Source organism: Trichoderma virens, assembly GCF_000170995.1.
Source record: "Trichoderma virens Gv29-8 chromosome Unknown TRIVIscaffold_6, whole genome shotgun sequence".
NCBI classification, from domain to species: Eukaryota; Fungi; Ascomycota; class Sordariomycetes; order Hypocreales; family Hypocreaceae; genus Trichoderma; species Trichoderma virens.
The window spans coordinates 407506-429850 of NW_014013743.1; the positions used below are offsets into that span (position 1 = coordinate 407506).

At 52.6% G+C, this 22345-nt stretch overlaps 5 protein-coding genes across 5 annotated transcripts; 3 read left to right on the forward strand and 2 right to left on the reverse strand.

Moving 5' to 3' along the window:
• Positions 1-764: 764 nt before the first annotated feature.
• Positions 765-2363, forward strand: TRIVIDRAFT_2799 (uncharacterized protein; the record flags this gene model as incomplete). Its single annotated transcript, XM_014100851.1, has 1 exon — positions 765-2363. A coding segment is annotated over one exon (1599 nt), but the record flags the coding sequence as incomplete, so codon positions are not given.
• A 318-nt stretch (positions 2364-2681) lies between these two features.
• Positions 2682-5291, reverse strand: TRIVIDRAFT_60888 (uncharacterized protein; the record flags this gene model as incomplete). The annotated part of the gene is made up of 3 exons (XM_014100991.1): positions 2682-4887; positions 4983-5194; positions 5271-5291. The coding sequence occupies 3 exons, from the start codon at positions 5289-5291 to the stop codon at positions 2682-2684; spliced, it is 2439 nt and encodes an 812-aa protein (XP_013956466.1).
• A 1772-nt stretch (positions 5292-7063) lies between these two features.
• On the reverse strand, positions 7064-10431 carry TRIVIDRAFT_71522 (uncharacterized protein; the record flags this gene model as incomplete). The annotated part of the gene is made up of 3 exons (XM_014100992.1): positions 7064-7493; positions 7564-10240; positions 10321-10431. 3 exons carry the CDS (start codon positions 10429-10431, stop codon positions 7156-7158), a joined length of 3126 nt encoding a protein of 1041 aa, XP_013956467.1.
• A 1879-nt stretch (positions 10432-12310) lies between these two features.
• TRIVIDRAFT_132193 (uncharacterized protein) lies at positions 12311-16885 on the forward strand (the record flags this gene model as incomplete). The annotated part of the gene is made up of 5 exons (XM_014100993.1): positions 12311-12863; positions 12941-13087; positions 13205-13226; positions 13347-16709; positions 16804-16885. Coding segments are annotated over 5 exons (4167 nt in total), but the record flags the coding sequence as incomplete, so codon positions are not given.
• A 4774-nt stretch (positions 16886-21659) lies between these two features.
• On the forward strand, positions 21660-22163 carry TRIVIDRAFT_221529 (uncharacterized protein; the record flags this gene model as incomplete). Its single annotated transcript, XM_014100994.1, has 1 exon — positions 21660-22163. One exon carries the CDS (start codon positions 21660-21662, stop codon positions 22161-22163), a length of 504 nt encoding a protein of 167 aa, XP_013956469.1.
• Positions 22164-22345: the final 182 nt, after the last annotated feature.

Consider the following 22345-nt stretch of genomic DNA (forward strand, 5'->3'; position numbering starts at 1 on the left):
TGTCACAGACTTGACAGGGGACAGACAGGAATAGCCAGGGTCCAGCGTTTGGCCTCGAAGCGGGGGCGAGAGACGAATGGAATCAAGCTTGAAAAAGTTGAGTGTTGCCAGCTCAGCGAGTCCAGCTGGCAGCAGCTTCCCGTTATGCACTCAACTGCGCTGTACGAGTACGAGTAATCACCACCTGCAGTGCATGTACAGGGTACCTCCAGTTGCACAACTCCAGCATACAGAGACACGTCGTTATGCATCTGGTGCATTAGTACACACAACTGCCACAGCCGGTAGCAGCAACTCCAGCTTCTTCTCTTAGTACCTGTAGGTGCTGATCAAGCTTCAATTAGTAGGCTGGGCTGATGCTCTGCCATGATTCAAGCCTCTGATCGGCCTCGAAACCCCGCCATGCCCGCTATTCTTTCGGCGCTGGTGGGGTCAGGCCCCGGCTATCTTCCGCTATTGCTACAGGCCTATTAGAACCCCTCCATGCTAATTAAGCTGAGCACTTTCTTATCTTATCGGCGACGCAACATCGTCAAAATTTCTGGTGCCTCAAAGTCGCATCTATAGACATATCCGCATATAAACATGGACAAGCAAGTATAGCGACACAAATTCATCTCAACATGCCGCCTCGGTGTCCCGGCCCGTCTCAGCTGCCTTTGGCGCCGTTCCTGTATCCGGCTCTCTTTCGCCCTCGGCCCGCCCACTCTGCCCTGCTCCGAACGGTTCTCACCCGTCACTCTTCATCCTCATCGTCCTCTTCATCTCCCTTGAACAGCCTCCCCGAGTCACGACTGAATCCCGCACCAGACGACTATGCGGCACCGAGCTTTGCCGATAAAGCCGAATTGACGCTATATGCTGGCCGCGGCGGCAACGGCTGCGTCTCCTTTCAGCGAGAGGCGTTTCTCCCAGATGGCCCTCCCAATGGTGGCGATGGCGGCATCGGGGGCAACATCTATATCCAGGCAGCCCACGGTGAAACCTCATTGCACAAACTTGCACGTAGGCGTTTCATCCGTGCCGGGCGCGGAAGGCACGGGCAGGGAAGCGGAAAAGGCGGCATGCGAGGAGAAGACGTTGTCATCACCGTTCCCGTGGGCACAATCGTCCAGGAGATTGAGCGCTATGACCCAGCTGCCGAGGAGGATATGGCTATGAGAGCGTACCAGGCGGTGAAGAAACAGAGGCGTCGCGAGCTTTTGGCCCAGCAGCAATTGGAATTGGAGACAGAAGTGGAAGAAGAGGCAGAAGAAGATGCCGTGGATGAGCGACGCCCAAAGAAGTATTCTCCCGAGGACGATTATGATCCAGATGCCGATGATCCGGAGCGGGAGAAATGGCTTCTATATCCCGGCATGTCCAAAAACGACATGAAGTCTGCAGAGTTTCCCAAGCTGCCCAAGCGAACTCGCTTCTTCCAGCAGCCTGCTGCACCAATCTACCTTGACCTTTCTAGACCGACGCCCACGCCCATCCTGCTGGCCGCAGGCGGCATCAATGGTCTCGGAAACCCTCACTTTACCTCAAGAAACCACCCTCGACCAGTCTTCGCCACCAAGGGTGACGAGGCCGTGACCATGAAGATCTCTCTCGAGCTCAAGCTCCTGGCCGATGTAGGTCTGGTAGGCTTGCCCAATGCCGGCAAAAGCACTCTCTTGCGAGCTCTCACCAATAGCCGCACGCGGGTCGGCAATTGGGCCTTTACAACTCTGCAGCCCAACATCGGCACCGTCGTTTTGGACAGATACTCTGGCCGCCCCAGCGTCAAACCGCGCCGCCAGCGTTACCCGTCTTCATCTCAGGAAGCCGACACCGACGATTCCGCCCTCGGAGAGCCGCGCACACGCTTCAGCGTGGCGGACATTCCCGGCCTCATTGAGGGGGCACATCTCGACCGCGGCCTCGGCATAGCGTTCCTCCGCCACGTCGAGCGCGCTGGAGTCCTCGCCTTTGTCATCGATCTCAGCGCCGGCAACGCCGTCAAGGCCCTCCAGGCCCTCTGGCGCGAAGTCAGCCTCTACGCTGAGATGCGCCAGGAAGAAGAGCGTTCCCGCGAAATCGAGGCCCGTGTCGACTGGGACCTCGTCTCCCAGGCCACGCGCGGGCCCGTCAACCTGATGGGCGCCTCATACGGCACTCCGTTGCCCATGCAGGAAGCCCAGACCAGGGCGCCGACGCTGCACATTGCGGGCAAGCCCTGGTTTGTCGTCGCTACCAAGGCCGATTTGCCGGACACGCAGGACAATTTCCGGGAACTCAAGACGTATCTGGATGGCGTGACGGAGGGACGAGAGCCGCATCCGAGTGGCGTCGAGGGAGCGTGGACCAAGGGCTGCGCTGCTATTCCAGTCAGTGCGATTCAGGGCAAGGGGGTTGACCGAATTGTTCACTGGACTGTTGGGCTATTGGACGAGTAGAGGCATCACACTAAATAGAGTGTTTAAATGGAGTTTTGTACGATAGTTATGAGATGGTGGCACTTGTACGAGTAGATACGACGCGGTAGAAGCACCCTGACCAAAGCCGTGTATGAATAAATCGAAAAATAAACATGCAGATATAAGTACCTAAATAGATAGTTCTACCAATTTCTTCCAGATAAGCCCCAATTGCACATTTTCCATCCTTGTCTCAGGGTTATACAAGGTAGCTATTATCACGATTCCGTCTCATGACAGTTAGTCAGACCCTTCTGGGGTGGGAATATCCTCCAGATCAATCTCCTGCTGCTCCTCCTCTTGTGGCTGCTCCTCAGCTGCCTTCTTCTCCTTCCTCTGCAGACTGATATTAATCAAGGGCGAAGTATCGTTAAATACCCTCAACAGCATCGCCGACCGATCCTCCTTGGGCAACATCAGGTTCAGCGAATGAATGCTCTTCCAAAGGGGAAGCGCCATTCTCTCCTGCCACTCCTGGTCGTCACCCTCGGGCTCAACTCTCAGCACGCAGCATCCCATGCCGATGTCGCGCACCCGCTCGCCAATCTCCTCAAAGTTCTCCCACCCGCCGTCAGTAATCTTGGGGAACATCTCAATCAGGAGCTTGTGCAGAGTCTCCTTCTTGCGCAGCCGAACGATGCGAGTCTCGCCGACGTAGCCCTGCAGGATGGGCATGCCTTCGGCCTGGATTCGCCAGCGGCAGACCTCGGCCGAGGGTGCGTCCTGCTTCATGAACATGCGGACACCGCCGTGGATGAATTTCAGGCCTCGGCCCTCGTTCTCCGTGAGGATGTCCCGCATCAGGGCGGTGGTGTAGTAGATGGCCTTGGCAGGCTCTCCCATCTCGTTTCTCACCATGTATCGGTTAGTAGGGAAGCGGCTGGACAGTCCATAGAATTCCTTGATGTTCTGGATGGTCGGGTGATCGGGGTCGAGGTACTTGAAAGGCTCCTCAATCGGTCCATTCCTCTTTGGCTTGCCTGGGCGGTCCTCCCGTTGTGTGGTAGGGGCAGAGACTGGAGTGGCGGTTGCTGAGCTTTCTTCTCCAGTTTTGGCCTTCTTAGCTGGCACCTCTGTACCCTCGTCGGTCTCCAGGGGTCGCTTGCTAGCGGCTGGGGAGGCATCATCCATTGTTTCATCCTCCTTCTTTTCTTCCACTGCAGAAGACTCCTCTGGCTTTGCCTCATCAGCAGGGGTATCAAGGTTCTCGGAGGCTTCGTTGGGCTGGCTGGTCTCCTTTGCCTCGTTCTCAGGCTTCGCCTTGAACTCGGACTTCTTCTCCAAAACGGTGATGAAAAAGCCGCCGGTGTCCTGCAGGTGAGGGTAGACCCTCATGCAGCGCTCCAGAGGCAGATTCGTCCCCGCGGGGTTGGGGAACATGGATGGTTGGAGTCGTCCAGGAGTCACACCTTCGTTGCTCTCCTTGGCGAACTTCTCGACCTCTTCCCACGAGCTCCAAATTCTGCCGCCCTTGTCCATGATCTTCCACTCCTTCAGACCAGGTCGTCGCACGAGGCCAGGGAGCTGGTCACTAGAGTCAACAATCTCAACATTGTCAAGGCCACCGCATCTCTCAATCGCAGCGGCAATGATGGACTCATTCTCAACTGGGTTCATGCTGCATGTGGAGTACACAACGCGGCCACCAACTTTGAGGAGCTGCAGGGCTCGGACCAGGATACGGATCTGGGTGACATGCAGTCCCAAGGCACTACCTGGCTGCCAGTCCTTCCACAGGTTTGCATTCTTTCGTGCTGTTCCGTCTCCGGAGCAGGGAACATCGGCCAGAATTCTGTCGAACTTGAGGTAGGCAGGCTTGTTCGGTTCGGTCGAGGGCAGCTTGATAGAGGGGAACTGGGTGGCATCGTGATTCATCACAAGGAGGTTAGGCGACGACAGTCTCTTAAGCTGATGAACAAGAAGATGGCCACGCTTGTAATCGGCATCGTTGGCGATCAGCAGGCCTGTAGCACGACCGGCATCAGAGGGATCAGCCTCGAGATCGGCTTCGGCTTCGTCCTTGGTCTCGTCACCGAGGTCCAGACCATCCTCCTTTGCAAATTCTCGCAGGACCTTCCTCACACGAGACTCTTCACCCACGTGGAGCATCTCCAGGAGCTGAGCAGACTTGCTTCCCGGGGCGGCGCACATGTCCAGCACAGTCATGCCGGGTCGGAGATCCATCAGAAGAGGAGGGATCATGCTGACGACTTCCTGTCTGCTGATGTTGCCGACGCTGGTTTCGGACACGAGGAACTTTTGGAAAGCCGCAAAGGGCGGGAACTTGCGAACGACGTTCTTGGGCGTGGTCATCCACCAAGCAAGTTCGTCGGGGTACCAGGACACTGGCTGGGGAGGATCGACGGGGCGGCCATCCTGGTGTTCAATCTTGACGATTTCGGGAATGTATCGGGATCGCAGAAGCCTCTCGACGGCGAGCGCATGGCTATGCGACAAAGTTTAGCGTTGAGCGCAAGGAATCGGACAAAGAAAGGCAACGGAAGGGATAAACAGCATGGATGCGCAAAGCACACAACGTACCCCTTGGAGCCGCAGAAACGGAAGCTGTTGGGCAGCTCGCGCTTCAATGCGTCCCAGAACTGTGTCTTTTCCTCCTCGGGGAGCTGCAGCAGCGAGTCGTAAAACTCCTGGAGCTTCTGGTTCTCTTTCTTGAGAGCAGGGTAGTCCCTCCAGCTTTGGGTGCGCTCACCACCTCCTCCGCGTCCACCACCGCCTCCGCGACGTCCTTTTCCCTGAATATGGAGAAGAAAGAATCAGTACTTGGCAATTGCCGTCAATTGGATCTGCTGGGTCCTCGGCGACACTCACTCTGAAGCCCTTCTTGCCCATCGTTGCGATTTGACCTGCTGGCGTTTGGAGCTTGTGATGGTTGGAAATTTTACAGGATAGAAAATCTGGATGCCCCGCTATATCGCGGGTAGAATGCGCTAAAGCCAGAGGGTGGGTGGCGCCAAACCTTCGAAACTAGAAGACTAAGGGCGCTAAGGAATGCAGGATGGTGACATTGATGATGGATGTAATCAGCAGGTATCAATTCAAATAATATTTCGGAAGGGATCGCCTTCAATAACGGTAGATGCACACTCTTCCGCAGAAACATAATAGTCATGTTTACTCCCATGTCATCTATTGTAGATCTTTTCCAAATACCTATGGGTTATCGGTAGATATATGCCATCTTTAGCTGAAGCGGAGGCGAGCTTAATCTCTACATGCAATGGATCCATTATCAAGGCCTGGCACTTTGCAAACTTTACACGATAAAGGGTAATAGCTGGGACCTTTTACTCTCGGCTCTCATTTTGCAATCACTTCGATTTCTGCTTCGATGAAACTATATTCGGGTCGGGTGTAGACTTCAGAGCCTTCGCCGCTCTTCACTAGAAGACGATTTCGATCAGATGTTTCCATTGCGATTTCTCAAGACTTTGGCCCATTTGGTTCAAGATTTCATCTTCTTTATATATTTGGATTGCATCTGTAACTTGTATACTTTATGTCATCCGCCGACCATATATCTCTGACCATGACACCCAGCCGGCCTACGCATACAGCTGAGAGACAACCATTGACTGCCCCTAATGATAATATGATCTCTACCATTTTCTCCTCGACATGTAGCTAGCTAGGCTGACATAATGCTCCTGGCCACTTCTTTAGGATATTGTATATACTACCTACCTAGGTAAATAGTAATCATGGAGAACTTTGACGTAAGCCTCGTGAACAGGCAATTAGAGATCATGAAGCGCCATGAGCTCATACACATCCAACCATTCAAGAATAACAAGAGTCATTTTGACCTTCAAGATAAGGAATATATTGCTATACTAGATAACAAGTAATACTCGGGCTGGCAATTTGTCAGACAATCAAATTCTTGAAAGATCCATGCTCCCAATAATACCCAGCAGATATCATCGTAGCTCCTCCCCTCATCAGGCATCCATCTCAGCCTCACCTCAGGAATACCACGCCGGCGACTTCCTTTAACAGAAACAAAAGTCCCTATACAAACACGACTACCTTATTATTAGCCAACTTCAAAGTACATTCACCTCATCCTCCACCCAAAGATTACATGTACATCACTCTCACTTTCCCTTCAGCCCTCTAGGCAGCAGCATCACCTGCCCAACCTCACCGCCCAAATCCTCCCGCGCACAGACCACCTCTGCCAACTATATATCTCCCCTCCTCCCTCCCTCTCCTTTCGATTTTCTTTTTTCTCTTTTTCCTTTCTTCATACTTACCTTGTTTCGCATTCCCAAGATCAAGAATTTGGGGATGCAGTGTGGAGGGCCTGCATTGCACATCGCGGAGTCGACTCCTTGCTCCATTGTCCTTCGGGGCCATGGGAGGCGCAATTTTTGATTTTGAAGCTTTGGCTCTTTTTTTTGTTTTCATTATGTTGCTTCTGCTTGCGGGAGCCATGAAGAAGACGTCGACGTTCTGTGATCATTGAGAAGCTCTGTTGGATTTGTGGTCCTGGGATGTTGGCCAAGCTGGTTTCTGATCCGTAAAGCTGTCAATGAACCTAGAGTAATCCACAGAATCATCGTACAGCCCACTGATCAAGTCACATGGCGTCCAATCATGTTCGTACTGTTTGCTGATTTTGAATTTTCCAATGCATTATTTTCGTCCACTCATCTACCCATCTAGTATATACCCAGCAAAATCACACAATCCATCACGTCCTCGGGCTTCTCAAGAAGCTAACCACGCCACTACAGTATCCAACCAAATCATCCAGCCTGTTGCATTCCTTCTCCTGCTGTCCCTTCCACTCCTCCAGAGCCTTTAGAAGTGCCTTGTTTTCCATCACTATGTCAAAGTGAAGTCGGAGGAACACCGTCATCCACGCCTGCGTTAGCTCGTAATCCTTTCGTGCTTGTAATCGTATCGTAAGAGCTCGGATAAAGTGGAGGAGCTCGTTGGAGTCGTCATCCTCACCGAGGGAGAGTGATCGAAGCTCAAGATCCGCAGTCGAGGGAGAGAGAGATTTGAGGTGCTCAATGAAATCATCGTCTAGATAAAAGAGAAAGACAGAATGTCAGTGCTTGTAGCTTGGTGATAACTTGGGGGAAAAAGAACTTACAGTTGCCGGCTTCAGCGCCAGCACGCAGCTTGGCCGTGAACGTTTCCTCAAAGCGAGCCTTGTCATATCTACTGATACGAGACTTGCTGTCGTTTTCTGCTTGATCTGATTCAGCCTTGGGCCCAGTCGCTGGCGCTCCAGATGTGGATGGCAAGAAGAAGGGCGCTTTTTCGGGGAGCTTAGGCGCCTCCGTCGGCTTATTACGCTCCTTGATCAGATCCAGGTGGAGCAGCGTCTGCCATCTGCTCTTAGGAACCAGACTGAGAGTCATCAGGTCAGCACTGATTTGATCAACAGAAGGTGCGACAACCCCAGCGTCGTCTTCTGTCTTGTCCTCCTCAAACGCTGCCTCTAGTAAGCCGAGGTTTCCTTCTCCGGACGTTGTAGGTGCAGCCACCAAGCTGATTTCAGCTTCAGAGATCTGGCGAGTTGGGACATGCTTATATAGAGCCTTGTTCGTCCAGATCGTAACACCGGGGCTGTCCTCCAGAGCAGCAGCCAGGTACTCGCCTGTGTATGACATGGCCACAGCTTTGCAAGGCTTCTCCAGCCGAATGGCATCGATGAGATGGCTGGTGGGCAGATCCCATATCCTGATGACTGAATCGCGAGAGGCGGCAATGATCCACCTGCCGTCATTCGAAAAGCAAAAGTCGTTGATGACATCTTTGGGACCCCAGAATTCTCGGATAGTCTTTTTCGTCTCCAAGTCGACAACTCGAATGGACAGGTCATCGCAGGAAAAGGCGAGGAGATTGTTGGCAGGGTGGTACCGGCAGCCAGTCGGAAATGTCATGGGCGCCCAGTCCAACTGCTCCAGGAGGGTTCCTGTCAAGAAATCCCAAAACTTGATCTTGCCGTCTAGCGCACAAGACACCACAGTCTTGTTCATAGAATCAACAACCAGCCCAGTAATGGCTTGGGTATGCTTGCCAATGCCGGCGGGATACTTTCGGTTGCCTTCGCTCTGCAGCTGAACAACATCATCTGCCTGCCGAAGCTGCTGCATTTTCAGCTGACGAGCTTGTGCTGGCGTCAACTTGGAGGGGAAGCGTTGACGGTGGACACCAGACTGGAGATTGTACATGTCGATACCACCAGCCCCCGAGCCGACCAGCGCAAACGTTCCGCAGGGACTAATAGCAACAGTTGTGACGTTGGTTCCATCGCCAGTTGGGAATGCCCAGCGACCTGCTCTCTTTCGGCCCCAGAACCAAGTGCGGGCGAAAGGATCACCCTTGTGGGCGGTGACTACACTCTCCCAGCCCGTCATTCCGCTAATCTCAGCGTCCATCTTCTTCTTCGGGTCCCGTCCTTTCTGCCAAATCTCCTGCTTGCCAGGCAAGGCGCCAATGCCACCATCGCGGTTGAGTGAAGTGGCAATGCATGTGATTTCGGGGGCTTTGAGGTCCTCCAGTGTCGTCGTCGGGCCATGTGCCAGGGCATTGCTGGCCAGGATACCAATCTTCTTTGCCTTCTTTCGTATGTTGCCCTGGCTCAGCTCCGTGCTCTGGCCATCGCGACGCATGCTCCATCCCCAGAGACTCCTATCCTTGCCGCCGCTGATGATCCACTTATTTCCAGCTTCAGCGCCATCAAAGTCGGAAGGCAAGAATTGCAAGCAATTGACAGGACCAGAATGTCCGCTCCGAGAGTGCAGGATTCTTGGAATAGGAGAGAAGGGTGTCTCGTCAAAGATCCATGACTTGAGCGAATTGTCTCGGCCACTGGATACAATGACTGCTTGTCCAGCCAGAAACTCAACCTTACTGATGCCACCGCGGATCTCATCGCCTTCACCTGAAGGCGGGTTGTGAGCACTACGTAGGACTCCCATTACGCGACCTCCGCGATTTAGGTCCCAGAAGGTAATGTCGCCCGAGGATGGGGTGGCCGTGGCCATGACACCATCCTTTCTGCCATCATGCCCAGCTCCCAAACCATCCGTTCGGAATGATATCGAAGTAACAGGTGCCTCTGGGCTTCCAGCTTCGACTTGAAGAGCGCGCTTATCAGTGAGCACATTGGTGATGACGAGGGTACCGCTTGAGTAGGCGATGGCCAGCAAGGAGAGAGCTGGAGTGGGCTCGAGGCAGGTTACAGCGCCACAGTCGGGAGAAGGAGGCAAAATGGTATAAATCAACTTTCCAGTGCTGACGTTCCATATCTCGACCCATCCATCTTTGCGACCAACGAAGATCTTGTTGAGAAATGTTGGCATGGTGACGACGCCGCTTGTGATCTCATGGCCGCCCTTGGCAGCAGCCATGGTATGAATAGTAGTGTAATGCTCGAGCGTCGCAGTTTTGAACACCTCAATCCTCGTCTTTGCGCAAGCGATGAACCAGGTTCCAAAGATGGTTATTTGCTGGATTGGCTCCGTCAGGTCGCTTGGGAGGACCACCTCATCGACCTTTCTACCTCTTTGGAAGACCCATAGGCCCTGAGGCTCACCGTCCTGCGATCCACCCCATGCGGCAAAGACCTTCTTCCCCCAGGCATACGTGGCAGTGATGTCTGCGAGCGTCTGCGGCCGAGTAACAAAGACTAGGTTGAGACCGCGAAGCAAATCGTAGGTTTGCAGAGACCGCCCGACCGATGTTGTAATTTGGAAAGTAGTCTTTCCTAACGGGAAGGAAGTAAAAGGGATACTCGATGGGGAGACGAGGCCAACAGTCTACACGGTGAGCGGTTAGAATCTAGAATATAGTTGCCAAAAGCTGTCTTTGATAGGAAGAGCGCATCGCATATACGTACTCGGAACGGAGCAAAGATTCGGGAGGAATTGCTCGAGGCCTGAGGCGCATTGGCCAAGGTTGAGACTTTCTGGCGCTTGGCCAGCGGCCCATCGGGATCGGAATGCGGCATCTTTGCGCTGGTGTTGTGCAGCGTTTCGCGATTCGTCGTCGAGAGCAGCACTCACTCGTTCGTGGATCTGTAAATTTTTGGCGGTGATGGATACTGCCGTTTTCTGCCGCTTACCTAATGAACAGCCAGCCACTAGCCATGGCAAATGGCAGCACCTTATGCCTCCGCCACATGACACCGCCACATGTGCTCCAAACTTTGTGTAAAGAATTCATCCCAAGTCTAACACAAATTGTTAGTCTTGTTGCAAATCCATCTACGAGGCATCATCCTTATCAAGACGAGATACCCTTGACTGCTTGGAAAATTCACCCAGATGCTATTTGATGCGGCATACATGCATACATACATACGCAGGTACATACACATTGCCAGAGTACAGTTGAATGATCACCTGTGCGTACTAACAAGTTAGCACAAAATGCTAATGGATGGATGGCTAGACCCCAGATTCTGTCAAATGTCAATACTAGCACAACAGAGCATGTTCTTCGTATTGATCTCTCTTTGGTCGCCACAGAGCCAACCACACAAGTCCAGTGACCACTTTTCCGCCGCATTCGACGCCTCGGTGCGGTTACACAGACGGCATCTGCTGCCACAATGGCGTTGTACACCAAAAACCCTAGTTCATCTCATCATATGAACCATCCCATCTCCAGACCACAGCGCAAATCGACGAAATACTATGTAAAGCAGCGCTCCCAGACTTTGTCCTTTATCATGGTACAGTAGCTTGACGACGGCCTCACCGCTAAGTGGATTTGGACAGACGGAGCTTGTCGAACTGCGATATTGTTGGCTAGTTTCTCCCAGAACTTGTCCCCTTGCAGTCCAGGGCATCCGTTTCCATTCGCCAATTCGACTTTTGCCCCTCCATTGCAGCATGTTCCCTCTTTTTCTCTTGCTCGTGCCAAGCATATCCCTGTCTCTGGACGGTGCTCAGCTCCCGATTTGCCCCTCGTTTAGCTGACTCTGCAGATGGCCTGGGCCAATGAAACCTCAGCATTCGCCATCAGGGACCATCCAGAAGCCTAGAGAAAGAAGGAAGAAAAAAAAAAAAAAAAAAAACCAATACGCCGCCACCAAGGCCAACCAGTTACACTTCTGATAAGATTCGATGCAGGCGCATATACGCTGAGCAAGGCATTGCTATTTTATTTCGCTTGCTGAAATCTCACGGCGCTCTTTTCTTCATATCCAGCCTCTTCTATTTCCTCAATCAATCCCAGCACACTGCATGTTTTGCCGTATCATCTCAACTCGCCGCTTTCGGATGATGTCACCGCCCGCCCGCGTCTAGCACCGGACGATTGCAGCCAAGCACCAAGTATCGACCACGCAGAGTGGGTTCCTCCCGGATCCCGTTCGGCGACAGACTCCAGTCTTTTCTTTTCCTCCTGCTTACCTCCAGACCGTTAGTCGATAGACTACTCCCCTCCGCCAGCCCATCCAAGGCTTCTTTTTGCTGGCAAGCCGCCCGCCACCGTCCAAAGCCATGGACCCTTTGAGTGCCAGCTTCAGCGATTCCGCCATGGCCAGCGAAGAGGCTCCGCTGCCACCGCCGTCGGAAGCCTCCTTCGACGCCAGCGCCGCCAATTCGTCGCCGTACACCTTGCCGTCCCAGCCATCGAGGCAATCCCGCAGCGTGTCGGTTTCTTCGTTCACGGGCTCAGTCAGCAGCAAGAGCCGCTATGCCGAGCCGGGCACCTCCGATGTCCACGCCGAACGATCTAGCTTCTCTAGCAGCCCTCACTCGTCCAATTTTCTCAAGGGTGCTCGATCGATGGGTTCCTACAGTCGACGTCAATCGGTCGCCTCTGAAGCCCTGACCGAGGAACTCTATCTGGGAGAATCTCAGCAGAACCAGGTCTTCCTCGACAACGATACTCCTCGCATGCGCCCCAACCCAGATGTTCCGGTCAACCACTCATCTCTCCCCGAACCTGCCCTGACTACCAAGTCGTCGTTTTCAGATTCTCATTCAATTCGATCGAAACGTCTGTCGGGAACATCGCTATACTCATTGGCCTCAGCACGTGGCGTCATCATCAGCCCATCCCAATCCAATCCAGCGTCTGATCAAGGACCGCCACCCCGATCGGTACCGACTCTGATGTCGTCCGGGAAAGGGCCATCTGCGGCCTCGGCCCAGCCAGAGCCCGCCTTGTCCAGCGTCACCGTGACCACCTCTTCAGGCAGCCAATCGGGACATGGATCTCCCAATAATCACAGCCTGGCAGCTAGAGATTCGCAACCGCCGCATCTCGATCTCGTTAGGCGAAATCAACGATCCGAAACCACCACTATGAGAAGCAGCCAGCCCGATCGCTCTCGGAGTAGAGCAAAGAGACGATTCAGTGGAAGCACTGCATACAGCAGCCAGAGCCCAAGTAGCGAACGAGGACCGCACTATCGAGAGAAGGAAGAAGGTTCGTGTGATCTCGATTGTCGATCGGCAAATCTCCCGTGTTGGATCTTGAAAAAGTAGCTGACGACTATGTTTCAGCCAAACCTGCGCCGCTAGGTGTCATTGGCATATGCGCTCTCGATATCAAAGCCAGAAGCAAGCCGAGTCGGAATATTCTAAATCGCCTTATAGCGAACCGCGAGTTCGATGTTGTGGTTTTTGGCGACAAAACCATTCTCGACGAAGGTATGACATTTCTTAGATTTCCCCAGCCTGAGACTAGGAGAAAAAAAAATCCAGATAGATCGTCTATAAGTTTTTCTTGAAAAGGATGGTGGTACTGACAGAAAAATTTTCGTATAGAGGTTGAGAATTGGCCAATGTGGTGAGCAATTCCCTTCTCGGTCAGCGTAAAGAGGATAGTGGCATGATCCCCTTGGCGTATCAACCAGATGACAAAGGCAACGAACCACAGAACACGCAATGTTGGCTAACAGTTTTTCAGTGACTATTTAATATCATTCTACTCTGATGGGTTTCCGTTGGAAAAGGCCATTGCATATATAAAGACGAGGAAGCCCTTCTGTGTCAACGATGTGCCGATGCAAAAGATTCTCTGGGACAGGCGTGCGTGCTTGCGTCTGCTGGATAAGATACAAGTTCCTACGCCACAACGCGTGGAAGTGACACGAGACGGTGGCCCAAAGGTTCTTACTCCCGAAATGTCAAAATATATCAAGGAAGTGTCCGGAGTGACACTGGAGCCTGCGGACCCCGAAAACACTCCGCCGCCAACGAAGGTTGAGCTTCTGGATGAGGGAGACGTTCTCAGTGTCGATGGAGCCCTTCTCAAGAAACCTTTCGTAGAGAAACCAATTAGCGGCGAGGATCACAACATCATCATCTACTTCCCAAAGAGCTCTGGTGGAGGAGCACGAAAACTCTTCCGAAAAGTTGGCAACAAGAGCTCTGAATACATCCCCGAACTAAACGTCCCCAGGGCGATTTCCGAACCCGAAGGCAGCTACATCTACGAAAGCTTTATGGAAGTGGACAATGCGGAAGACGTCAAAGCATACACTGTTGGCCCTCAGTACTGCCATGCGGAAACCCGCAAGTCGCCCGTTGTCGATGGCATCGTTCGACGAAACACGCACGGCAAGGAGCTGCGCTATGTGACGAGTCTCGGCGCGGAGGAACGAGAAATTGCCCGCAAGATTTCGACCGCCTTTGGACAGAGGGTCTGTGGGTTTGATTTGCTCAGAGCTTCGGGGAAGAGCTATGTCATTGACGTCAACGGCTGGAGCTTTGTCAAGGACAATGAGGACTATTATGAGCATTGCGCCAGCATTCTGAAGGATGTCTTCATCAAAGAAAGGATTCGCCGTGGCGGCATAACACCACCGCCGGTTGCTTCTCCTGCGCCTTCTTCGGATGTCGACCCCATCGCTAGGGCAGGACAGACAATTACCGAACACGAACAAACAGGAGCTACAACAACCAGCGGGGTTGCGACCAACCAGCCGACATCTGCGGTGAAGCCGAATAACAGCACAGCGCAAGCTGAACAACCTAGTCAAGCTGAGTCGGCACTAGTCCCCCCTAGCGGTACGGCATCGCCAACCATAGAGAGCGCGAAAACGTCTGTTGGCCAGAGCTCGGCAGGGAGCCCCTTGTTACCACAGCCACTACTCCCGCTGTCCGCGGATGTCTTGTCGCCGAGCATCTTGTCAACTCCCAGGTCTAGCAAGGATGCATCACAGTCTCCCGCTGCTCCAGCACCACAAGAAGAAGATGTGGCTGAACCTACACCTCCCCCTCCCCCTCCAAAGCACTCGTGGAAGCTGAAGGGCATGGTTTCAGTAATCAGGCATGCAGACAGGACTCCCAAGCAAAAGTACAAGTTTACTTTCCATACCGAGCCTTTCATCGACCTTCTCAAGGGCCACCAGGAGGAAGTGCTCCTTATTGGAGAGCCTGCCTTGGCGAGCGTGATACAGGCTGTGGATGTTGCCTACATCCAAGGCGTTGAGGACCGAGAAAAGCTTAGATCTCTGAGAAATGTCCTTGTTAAAAAGGGGAGCTGGGCTGGAACCAAGGTCCAGATCAAGCCCATGTTCCGCAAGAAGAAGAAGCAGCCAGTGCCGGAAGACGAGGAAGCTCCCCAGCCAGCCGAAACCGGCGATAGTACGCCCCTGGCCCCTGGAGGCGATGTAGATAAAGCTGAGGGGCGATCATCCAAACGTCATGATTCAGTTTCAGAAGTCACCATGTCGAAGTTTACCGCCGCGGAAGAGAGCCTAGTCCTCGACAAACTTCAGCTCATTGTCAAGTGGGGTGGCGAGCCGACCCATTCGGCAAGGTACCAGTCGCAAGAGTTGGGAGAGAACATGCGCAATGATTTGATGTTGCTAAACAGGGACATCCTCGACGAGGTCCACATCTACAGCAGCTCCGAGAGGCGAGTCACTGCTAGCGCACAGATCTGGGCGTGCTCCTTTTTAGGCGAAAAAGAGCTGCCGGAAGACTTCATCACTATCCGCAAGGACCTTTTGGATGACTCTAATGCCGCCAAGGATGAAACGGACAAAGTCAAGAAGAAGCTCAAGGGGCTGTTGCGCGAGGGCAATGAACGTCCGGCCCAGTTCGCGTGGCCTGAAAACATGCCCGAGCCGTCAGAGGTGCAGAACCGAGTCGTTCAGCTGATGAACTTCCACCGACGAGTGATGCAGTACAACTACGGTAAACTGTACAACAACAGCAACGCTGCCACGTCCCTTACTGCCATCTCCAATCCTAGTAGCGAGAAGCTCACTGGGGAGGGATCCAGTTCGTCGCTTTCGTCAGCACTATCGCAGGCTAACGCAGTCACCAACATCCAGCCCAGATGGTGTTGCGGAGAGGACGCGGATCTCTTCCGGGAGAGGTGGGAGAAGCTGTTTACGGAGTTTTGCGATGCAGAGAAGGTGGATCCCAGCAAAATCTCTGAGCTCTACGACACGATGAAGTTCGACGCCTTGCATAACCGGCAGTTCTTGGAGTGGGTGTTTACCCCGCCGAGGAGCATGCTTGAGGAAGAATATGGCGTCAAAGATGGTAAAACAAAGGACGGCGAGGATGCCGGCGCCAACAAAGGGGCGGCGGAGGAGGGCAAGGCCGCTGGGGCAAATCCCGACAACTCAGACAAGACAGACAGCTCCAACCGGTCGGCAACAGTCCGGAAGCTCTTCCGGCGAAGATCATTTCTCAATGGCCTTCGCCACATGAGTGACGAGGCGCCCCCTGAGCAGTATTTTAGGCTGTACAAGAGCAATAGCGGCGCGGATAAGACGGACCCGCGGAACGAACCGCTTCAGGAGCTGTACCGGCTGGCAAAGATTCTCTTCGATTTCATCTGCCCGCAGGAGTACGGCATTTCGGATAGCGAGAAGCTGGAAATCGGGCTCTTGACATCCCTGCCGCTCCTCAAGGAGATTGTCCAGGATCTGGAGGAGATGCAGGCCTCCAACGACGCCAAGTCCTTCTTCTACTTCACCAAGGAGTCGCACATCTATACCTTGCTCAACTGTATCATCGAGGGCGGCATCGAGACAAAAATCAGCCGCAGCACCATCCCTGAGCTGGATTATCTCTCGCAGATTTGCTTTGAGCTGTATGAATCGGAAGTGAACCCGCCTCCTGAGGAGGGCGACGAGCCCACTTTTGCTTATAGCATTCGCATCACCATCAGTCCTGGGTGCCATGTCTTTGATCCCTTGCACGTTCAGCTTGATAGCCGGCACTGCATCGGATGTGCGCCGCGACGCAGTCTCACGCCCCATCTAGATTGGCTGCAGGTGATCAAGACACTACGTGCCAAATTCAATCAGTATGTTTTGTTCCCCCTTCACCCCCCCTCCATTTTGGATTGTCAAGAGTTCCTATCAAGAAACTGTGGCGGCTAACATGTTTATGATTCACAGGGTTAAATTGCCAAAGACTTTCCTGGCCATCAACCTGTCGGATGCCTTCACCTTTGAAGAGCTCGAAAGACAGGGAAGCGATCAGGAAGGGGGCCTGGAAATGAAGTCTACCCATGTAAGGGATATGTCATCTGCTGATGCTGGCAACGGCGAAAGCAGCTGTGCAGTTATCGACGATGAAGCTGCTCCTATCCCCGATCCTGAGGGCCCCGTTATCAACCCCGTTTGATGCCTTGATACGTGATAGTTTAGCCCTACAAGGCGCGACACGGTCATCCTTGGTGGGGGTGTGACAGCGATTCCCTGGCTTCAGAATAACCTTGATTCTCTTTTCTTTTTCTCCTCCTGTTCCACCAGGGATGTGAGGATGTTTTCTATCCTTACCGGGGTACCCATACATAACACAGCCTCCTAGGGCTGTCGGGCGGTTTTCCATCTCGGACTCTACTTTTGACGACGATTTCTTTGTTTAAGAGGCGTCGAAACAGACAGCGCATGACGTTGAAGCTTGCCGACGCAGCCGCCCAATGCTGCAAGAACGCTCAATGTCATGTGTTCTGGTTCAGCCTCCATTGTGACATGTCAGAAGTCGCCGTGTCAGGGCCCGGGGTTCTTTGATTGACGAACGAAGGATCGGTAGTCCATGGTATGGCGCGCGCGCGTTAATCGGGATCGAAGTGGGAGAACGCCATGCCATGTGTCAAAGTGAGATGTCCTGATGCGCAATCGGGAATAACAGCATTTGTAGATAGGGGGCTTTTTTTTTTTCTTCTGTTCATGTCTCTCTGGGATCAGGGATATGGAACAGTTACAGGGAAAGGGGAGGGGGTGTTTGCATATAGAAGGTAGAAACTCGGCACGTTTAGGCTGTTTTTCTTTTTTTCGGTCTTTCTTTTTGAACCAATAGATGACAGTTTCTCTTCAAGATGGTGTTTGTTTCGATTAAATCAAATTGTGCTGGTAATACAAAAGACCAACAAATTATTTCGTAATGATGCTCTCTCAATTGTCTTGGCGTGAGTGGGCCAGCATGAAGACATGTACATGATGTTATGTCATGCCTCCTGAGGGCGTATATGAAGATGATTTGTCTCTAACCATTACAGTAAGCATTTCTCTCATAATCATGAGAGCGCGGCCCCACAACTGGCATCAAAACGTAATGGCAGCGGAGCAGTAATACCATTAATAGCAATCGTTGACAGTCAGAAGTCATGCACGAAGCCATCAACACATGGAAAAATCCCTGCCGCCCACCACAAGCCTCACTCACATCACCGCTTTAAACGGGTCCAAGTTGTGAGTGATTTAGGCAGACACTTTTCGAGCGGGCTTCCCACCACCAGCGGCCTCGAAGACGCGCTCGGTACAACATCCTAGAGGATGTTTTGTCTCACCGTCCAGAGATGGCAAAAGCTGCTCCCAATCAACAGCAGACCCAGGAACTTGGACACGGGAGGAGGCGCATTAGCGCTTTCAGGACCATGTCTAGCGTGCCGGCGCAGCGGTGCTGGTAGCATGACCAAACTTGCAGTAGTCCATGATACCCATCCAGGAATCCGGAGCGGCCGCCTGGGGGGTGTGACATCAAAGTACTCGTACTTGTGTTTGCGGGTAGGGCGGATAGGTTTTGGAATTAATGAGTATGTACTCCGTACGGAGCAGTGGCATGCCATCCCATCTTCGACATGCTGTTTGGCGGTGCTTCCATGGTTCAGCACGTGGTCTTCGGCACTTCTTTCATATTGCTGACAGGTCAAGTCAGCAGACTACTAGACTTGGCGCTGCATCAAATATATGCATCTTCTAAGCCCTGCTTGTATCTGAATGCGCAAAATCCCATGGCTGGTGCTCTTTTTGTCCGCATTGGTAAGCACTACAACTGCGTCGGCCTTGGATGGCATATCGGTGCATTTGGAAGAATCGCGTTGAGAAATGGGATCTGAAAGGAGTAATCGGGTCGTCGAGCTTTGTCATTTGTCACAGAAGCCCCCCCTTGCTTTGCGATGTGGTAGAAAATCAGTAGTACTACACATACACCTTCGTACGTCATGTCGGCTTTCAAGCAGAAATCCGCCGGCCGCTGGCGAACGAGCTGAGATACATGTAGGGTTGCCGACCAGACTAGTAGGTACCTTGATGGATAGCTTCTGCCCTGTTTTCATAAACGCCGAGCCGGCGACGTGGTGAATAGGGGAATCGGCGACGTGTGCTATGAAAGCAAGAGTGGTTAGCCGGGATTCCGTTCGTGTCTAAGAATACCCCAGATGTTGTCTTCTAGAATACTATTCTACCGCGTTACCAATGGCTATCCACTGTCAGTTATGGGAGATGGCCCATCTGCCAAATCAAATGGGACAACGGCTTGCTTTTGCGATTGCCCATCATGCACACGTAGGACAAGTCAGAACTCAGGCTACGCATCTTAGATGACGCAAAGAGCTTCGCCAACTTGGGCACCTGCTCCTGACTTCAAATCTCAATAGTTTAACTGACTGCATTTGACATGTTCCGGCTCATCATGTTCCAGGAGGCTTGTGCCGCGCAACGAAACATCATTGAAATCGGAAAAAATGCCGAGCCTGGCTGCTTACAAAGCGGGAATTAGCAGTTCGAGATGTCCAAAACATAGTACAAGCATAGACAGCAAGCGAGGCTATTAAAACGCCAGCGCTGTATGGTATATTGCAAGGGGCCATGTTCAGCGGCAACGGGGCTTGATGTAAGAGCCGTCACCCCGTAATATAACCAACACGGCGCACATGGCGCAGATAAAAGTTGATGTCCACGGGCGCTGGTTATACCACTATGCCCGCAATAAGAATTTGTACAGGCCACAAATCATCCCATCGGCCAGCGTCATTGGCTTGCAAGTTTCCCTTCAAGCTTGACTATGCGTCGGCGTCGGATGAAGGCCGTGTTACGGACATGGCCGTTCTCATCTTTTCAAGCCAACACAGTGGGGCTAATCAGCGGCGAATCTTGCCAATCCTCGGGTCTCGGATGTGTGTCCTCTCATAGGGAGCAGGTACAGTAATGCCGAGTACACCCAGAGCTGCCGGTGGTGTATCATCTTCAAATGACTCGATCACCAAGCAGGGAATGCGAAGCGTTGGGGGTAAATAACTCATCTCCCACAGCAGCAGCAGCAGTAGTCACATGATGGACTACTAGTGCGGGTAAGGATAAATAGATGGGAGCTGTTTCATCATTTCATCCAGCATTCAGAGGCCTCATGCGTCCGGTAATAACGTACAAGTAAAACGGTGGTCAGACCCTGGCCCTGTCAGCCGATAGCCGGACTGGGTTGATAGAAAGTCCGTCGTAAGGTTGTAAGTGCGAAAATATTTGAACCAACCGGAATTGAGAACCAATGCTTTGATGGCTACATCATCGGACTGTGGTCAACCACCTTGGTCGACTCATTATGATTCTGAGCGCTGGTACCGTCCGTGTGCACGAAGATCTGCATAGGTTAGGATTCAACAAGTGAGAGCCGAAGAAAATATGCGACGGCCGGTGGCCGGTGAGTAAACTCCTCTATGACAGCCCGTTGGAACTACTATCGGGGCTTCTGTTATACGCATCCATCCCGTGGCTGCTAGTCTAGCTAGGAGATATCGGGAAAGCAGAGTGTGTACTCGTACTCCATACCATTAGGTCGAATGCATGGACTAATGGGCCGGGTATGAGATGGTAGAAGCAGTGTAAGAGGCCCATGCGACTATGATTGTAGTGCCGTTGCTCTCTGCCGATTTCATCTTCCTCCCTCTCGGCCAGGGTTGCTGCTGCATTCGGAACATCGGACTACGTACTTCAATGTGTTATGGTGTAGCGTTCATTTGCGAAATCCATTCTATTGATCAGTGTATACCCGTGGCTGGTGATGATAAGCTGGCTGCTCGAGATATGATTGCACGGTTGATCAACCTAGCCCTGCAGCTTGTGGTTGGTGGTCAATGTGCCGCTGCTAATTGCACAGTAGTGAATTGCTTCAATTGATTTGTACAAGTAGCTTGTCTCTCGGGGATGCAACACTTGGTGCTGCCGGGAATGCCTTCCGGTCATGCCGCCCATACGAGCCGGTTGATGGTGATGGTGTGAGCGCCTTGTTACGTATGCAAGTGGCTTACCCTCCTGTAACCTTGTAAAGATAAGTCATGTTTGGAAATCATTCGTGGGCAAGGACGACAAGTCGTTTTTTTCAGCATGCCATGCTACTCGCATCAAAGATTGGCTGGGCTGCGTAGTTCGGATGTGGCACTCACGAGACAAGCCGACTGCACACTTCATGTAGGGGTTAGCCAGGGCACCATGGGAAATACGGGTCAATAGAGCAGTCATATATCGACCGCGGCAATAGCTCAGGTATGCTGCATGCAAGGACAACAAGCCGTGTTTGAATGCTTTGAGAAATAGAGTCGTATGGATGGAGGGGCCTAGATTGCATCCATGAGTAGGATGCAGGTGGGGTGGGAGAAGCACCAATGCCATCCCAGGTGGTGCTGCTAGTGCGACGATATTACCTGCTCGTACCAAGTTGATAATACGCACTCGATTCATCCCGGGGACTTGAGGAGCCACGGCAGCATCTCAGCATAGATGCCGTAGCCATTGGCGTTGGATTCCTGGCGTCGAACAAGGACAAATTGTATATAAAACAAAGCGTCGAGGTCGGAGTACGTGGTTTGGTGTGACAGGAGCAGAATCGGCGCCAGGATTCACTAGCCGTTAGGCTACCGTCGGCAGGCAGACTGTGGCGCACATCGTAGATCGGCTGGTTTGGCAGCGTGTGAGTGCCACACGGACATGTATCAGCACGATCCTGTTGTACAGTGAGATGAGTTCATTGTAACATGGGGCGCGAACCAGGGCAGGGTTTCGAAGGCTGCACCCCGTGCTGTGCGGCCGAGGGAGAGGGAGAGGGAGAGGGAGAGGGAGAGGGAGAGGGAGAGGGGTTTTCGCCCGCGTTTGCTGGCACAAGCATATACTACACGGACGAGTCCTCGTCCGCGGTGCTGCACATCAACCATGGCCAGCACCTCTTGTACCCGGGACAGCTGGGCAAAGCAACTTGGCAGGGGTTGCGGATTGTTTGCGTTGGCCCTTGCGATGCGGGGTTTCAAAAAGAGGACAGACGGCGGTTGGTGGCGGAGATGATTGGCCATTCTGCTGCGGCGAAGATGATATTTGACGAGATGGCGGTTCAACTGAGAAAGGGTGCGCGTATCAAATGCGACCAAGGCGATGAGGAGGAAGAGAAGAAGCAAGGTGGTGGTGGCGACAGAAAAGATGAGGAGAAACCATGGCCAGCTGGACTATGCAAGGAGCTGCGAGAAAATGCGAGGCCTAATTCATAACGGGCAATTGTTCTTTTCCCTGTGCGTTTATTTGTTAGCTCTTTTCAATTATAAAAAAAAATCATATTTCATTTTACCACGAATCATTCATTTTGGCTCCCTTTCCGGGCTACTCTTGTTGTCTCCTTCCTCCTCCTTTTCCCTTTCCTCTTTCCTTTTTTCAAAAGGGAACTTTGTCGGCG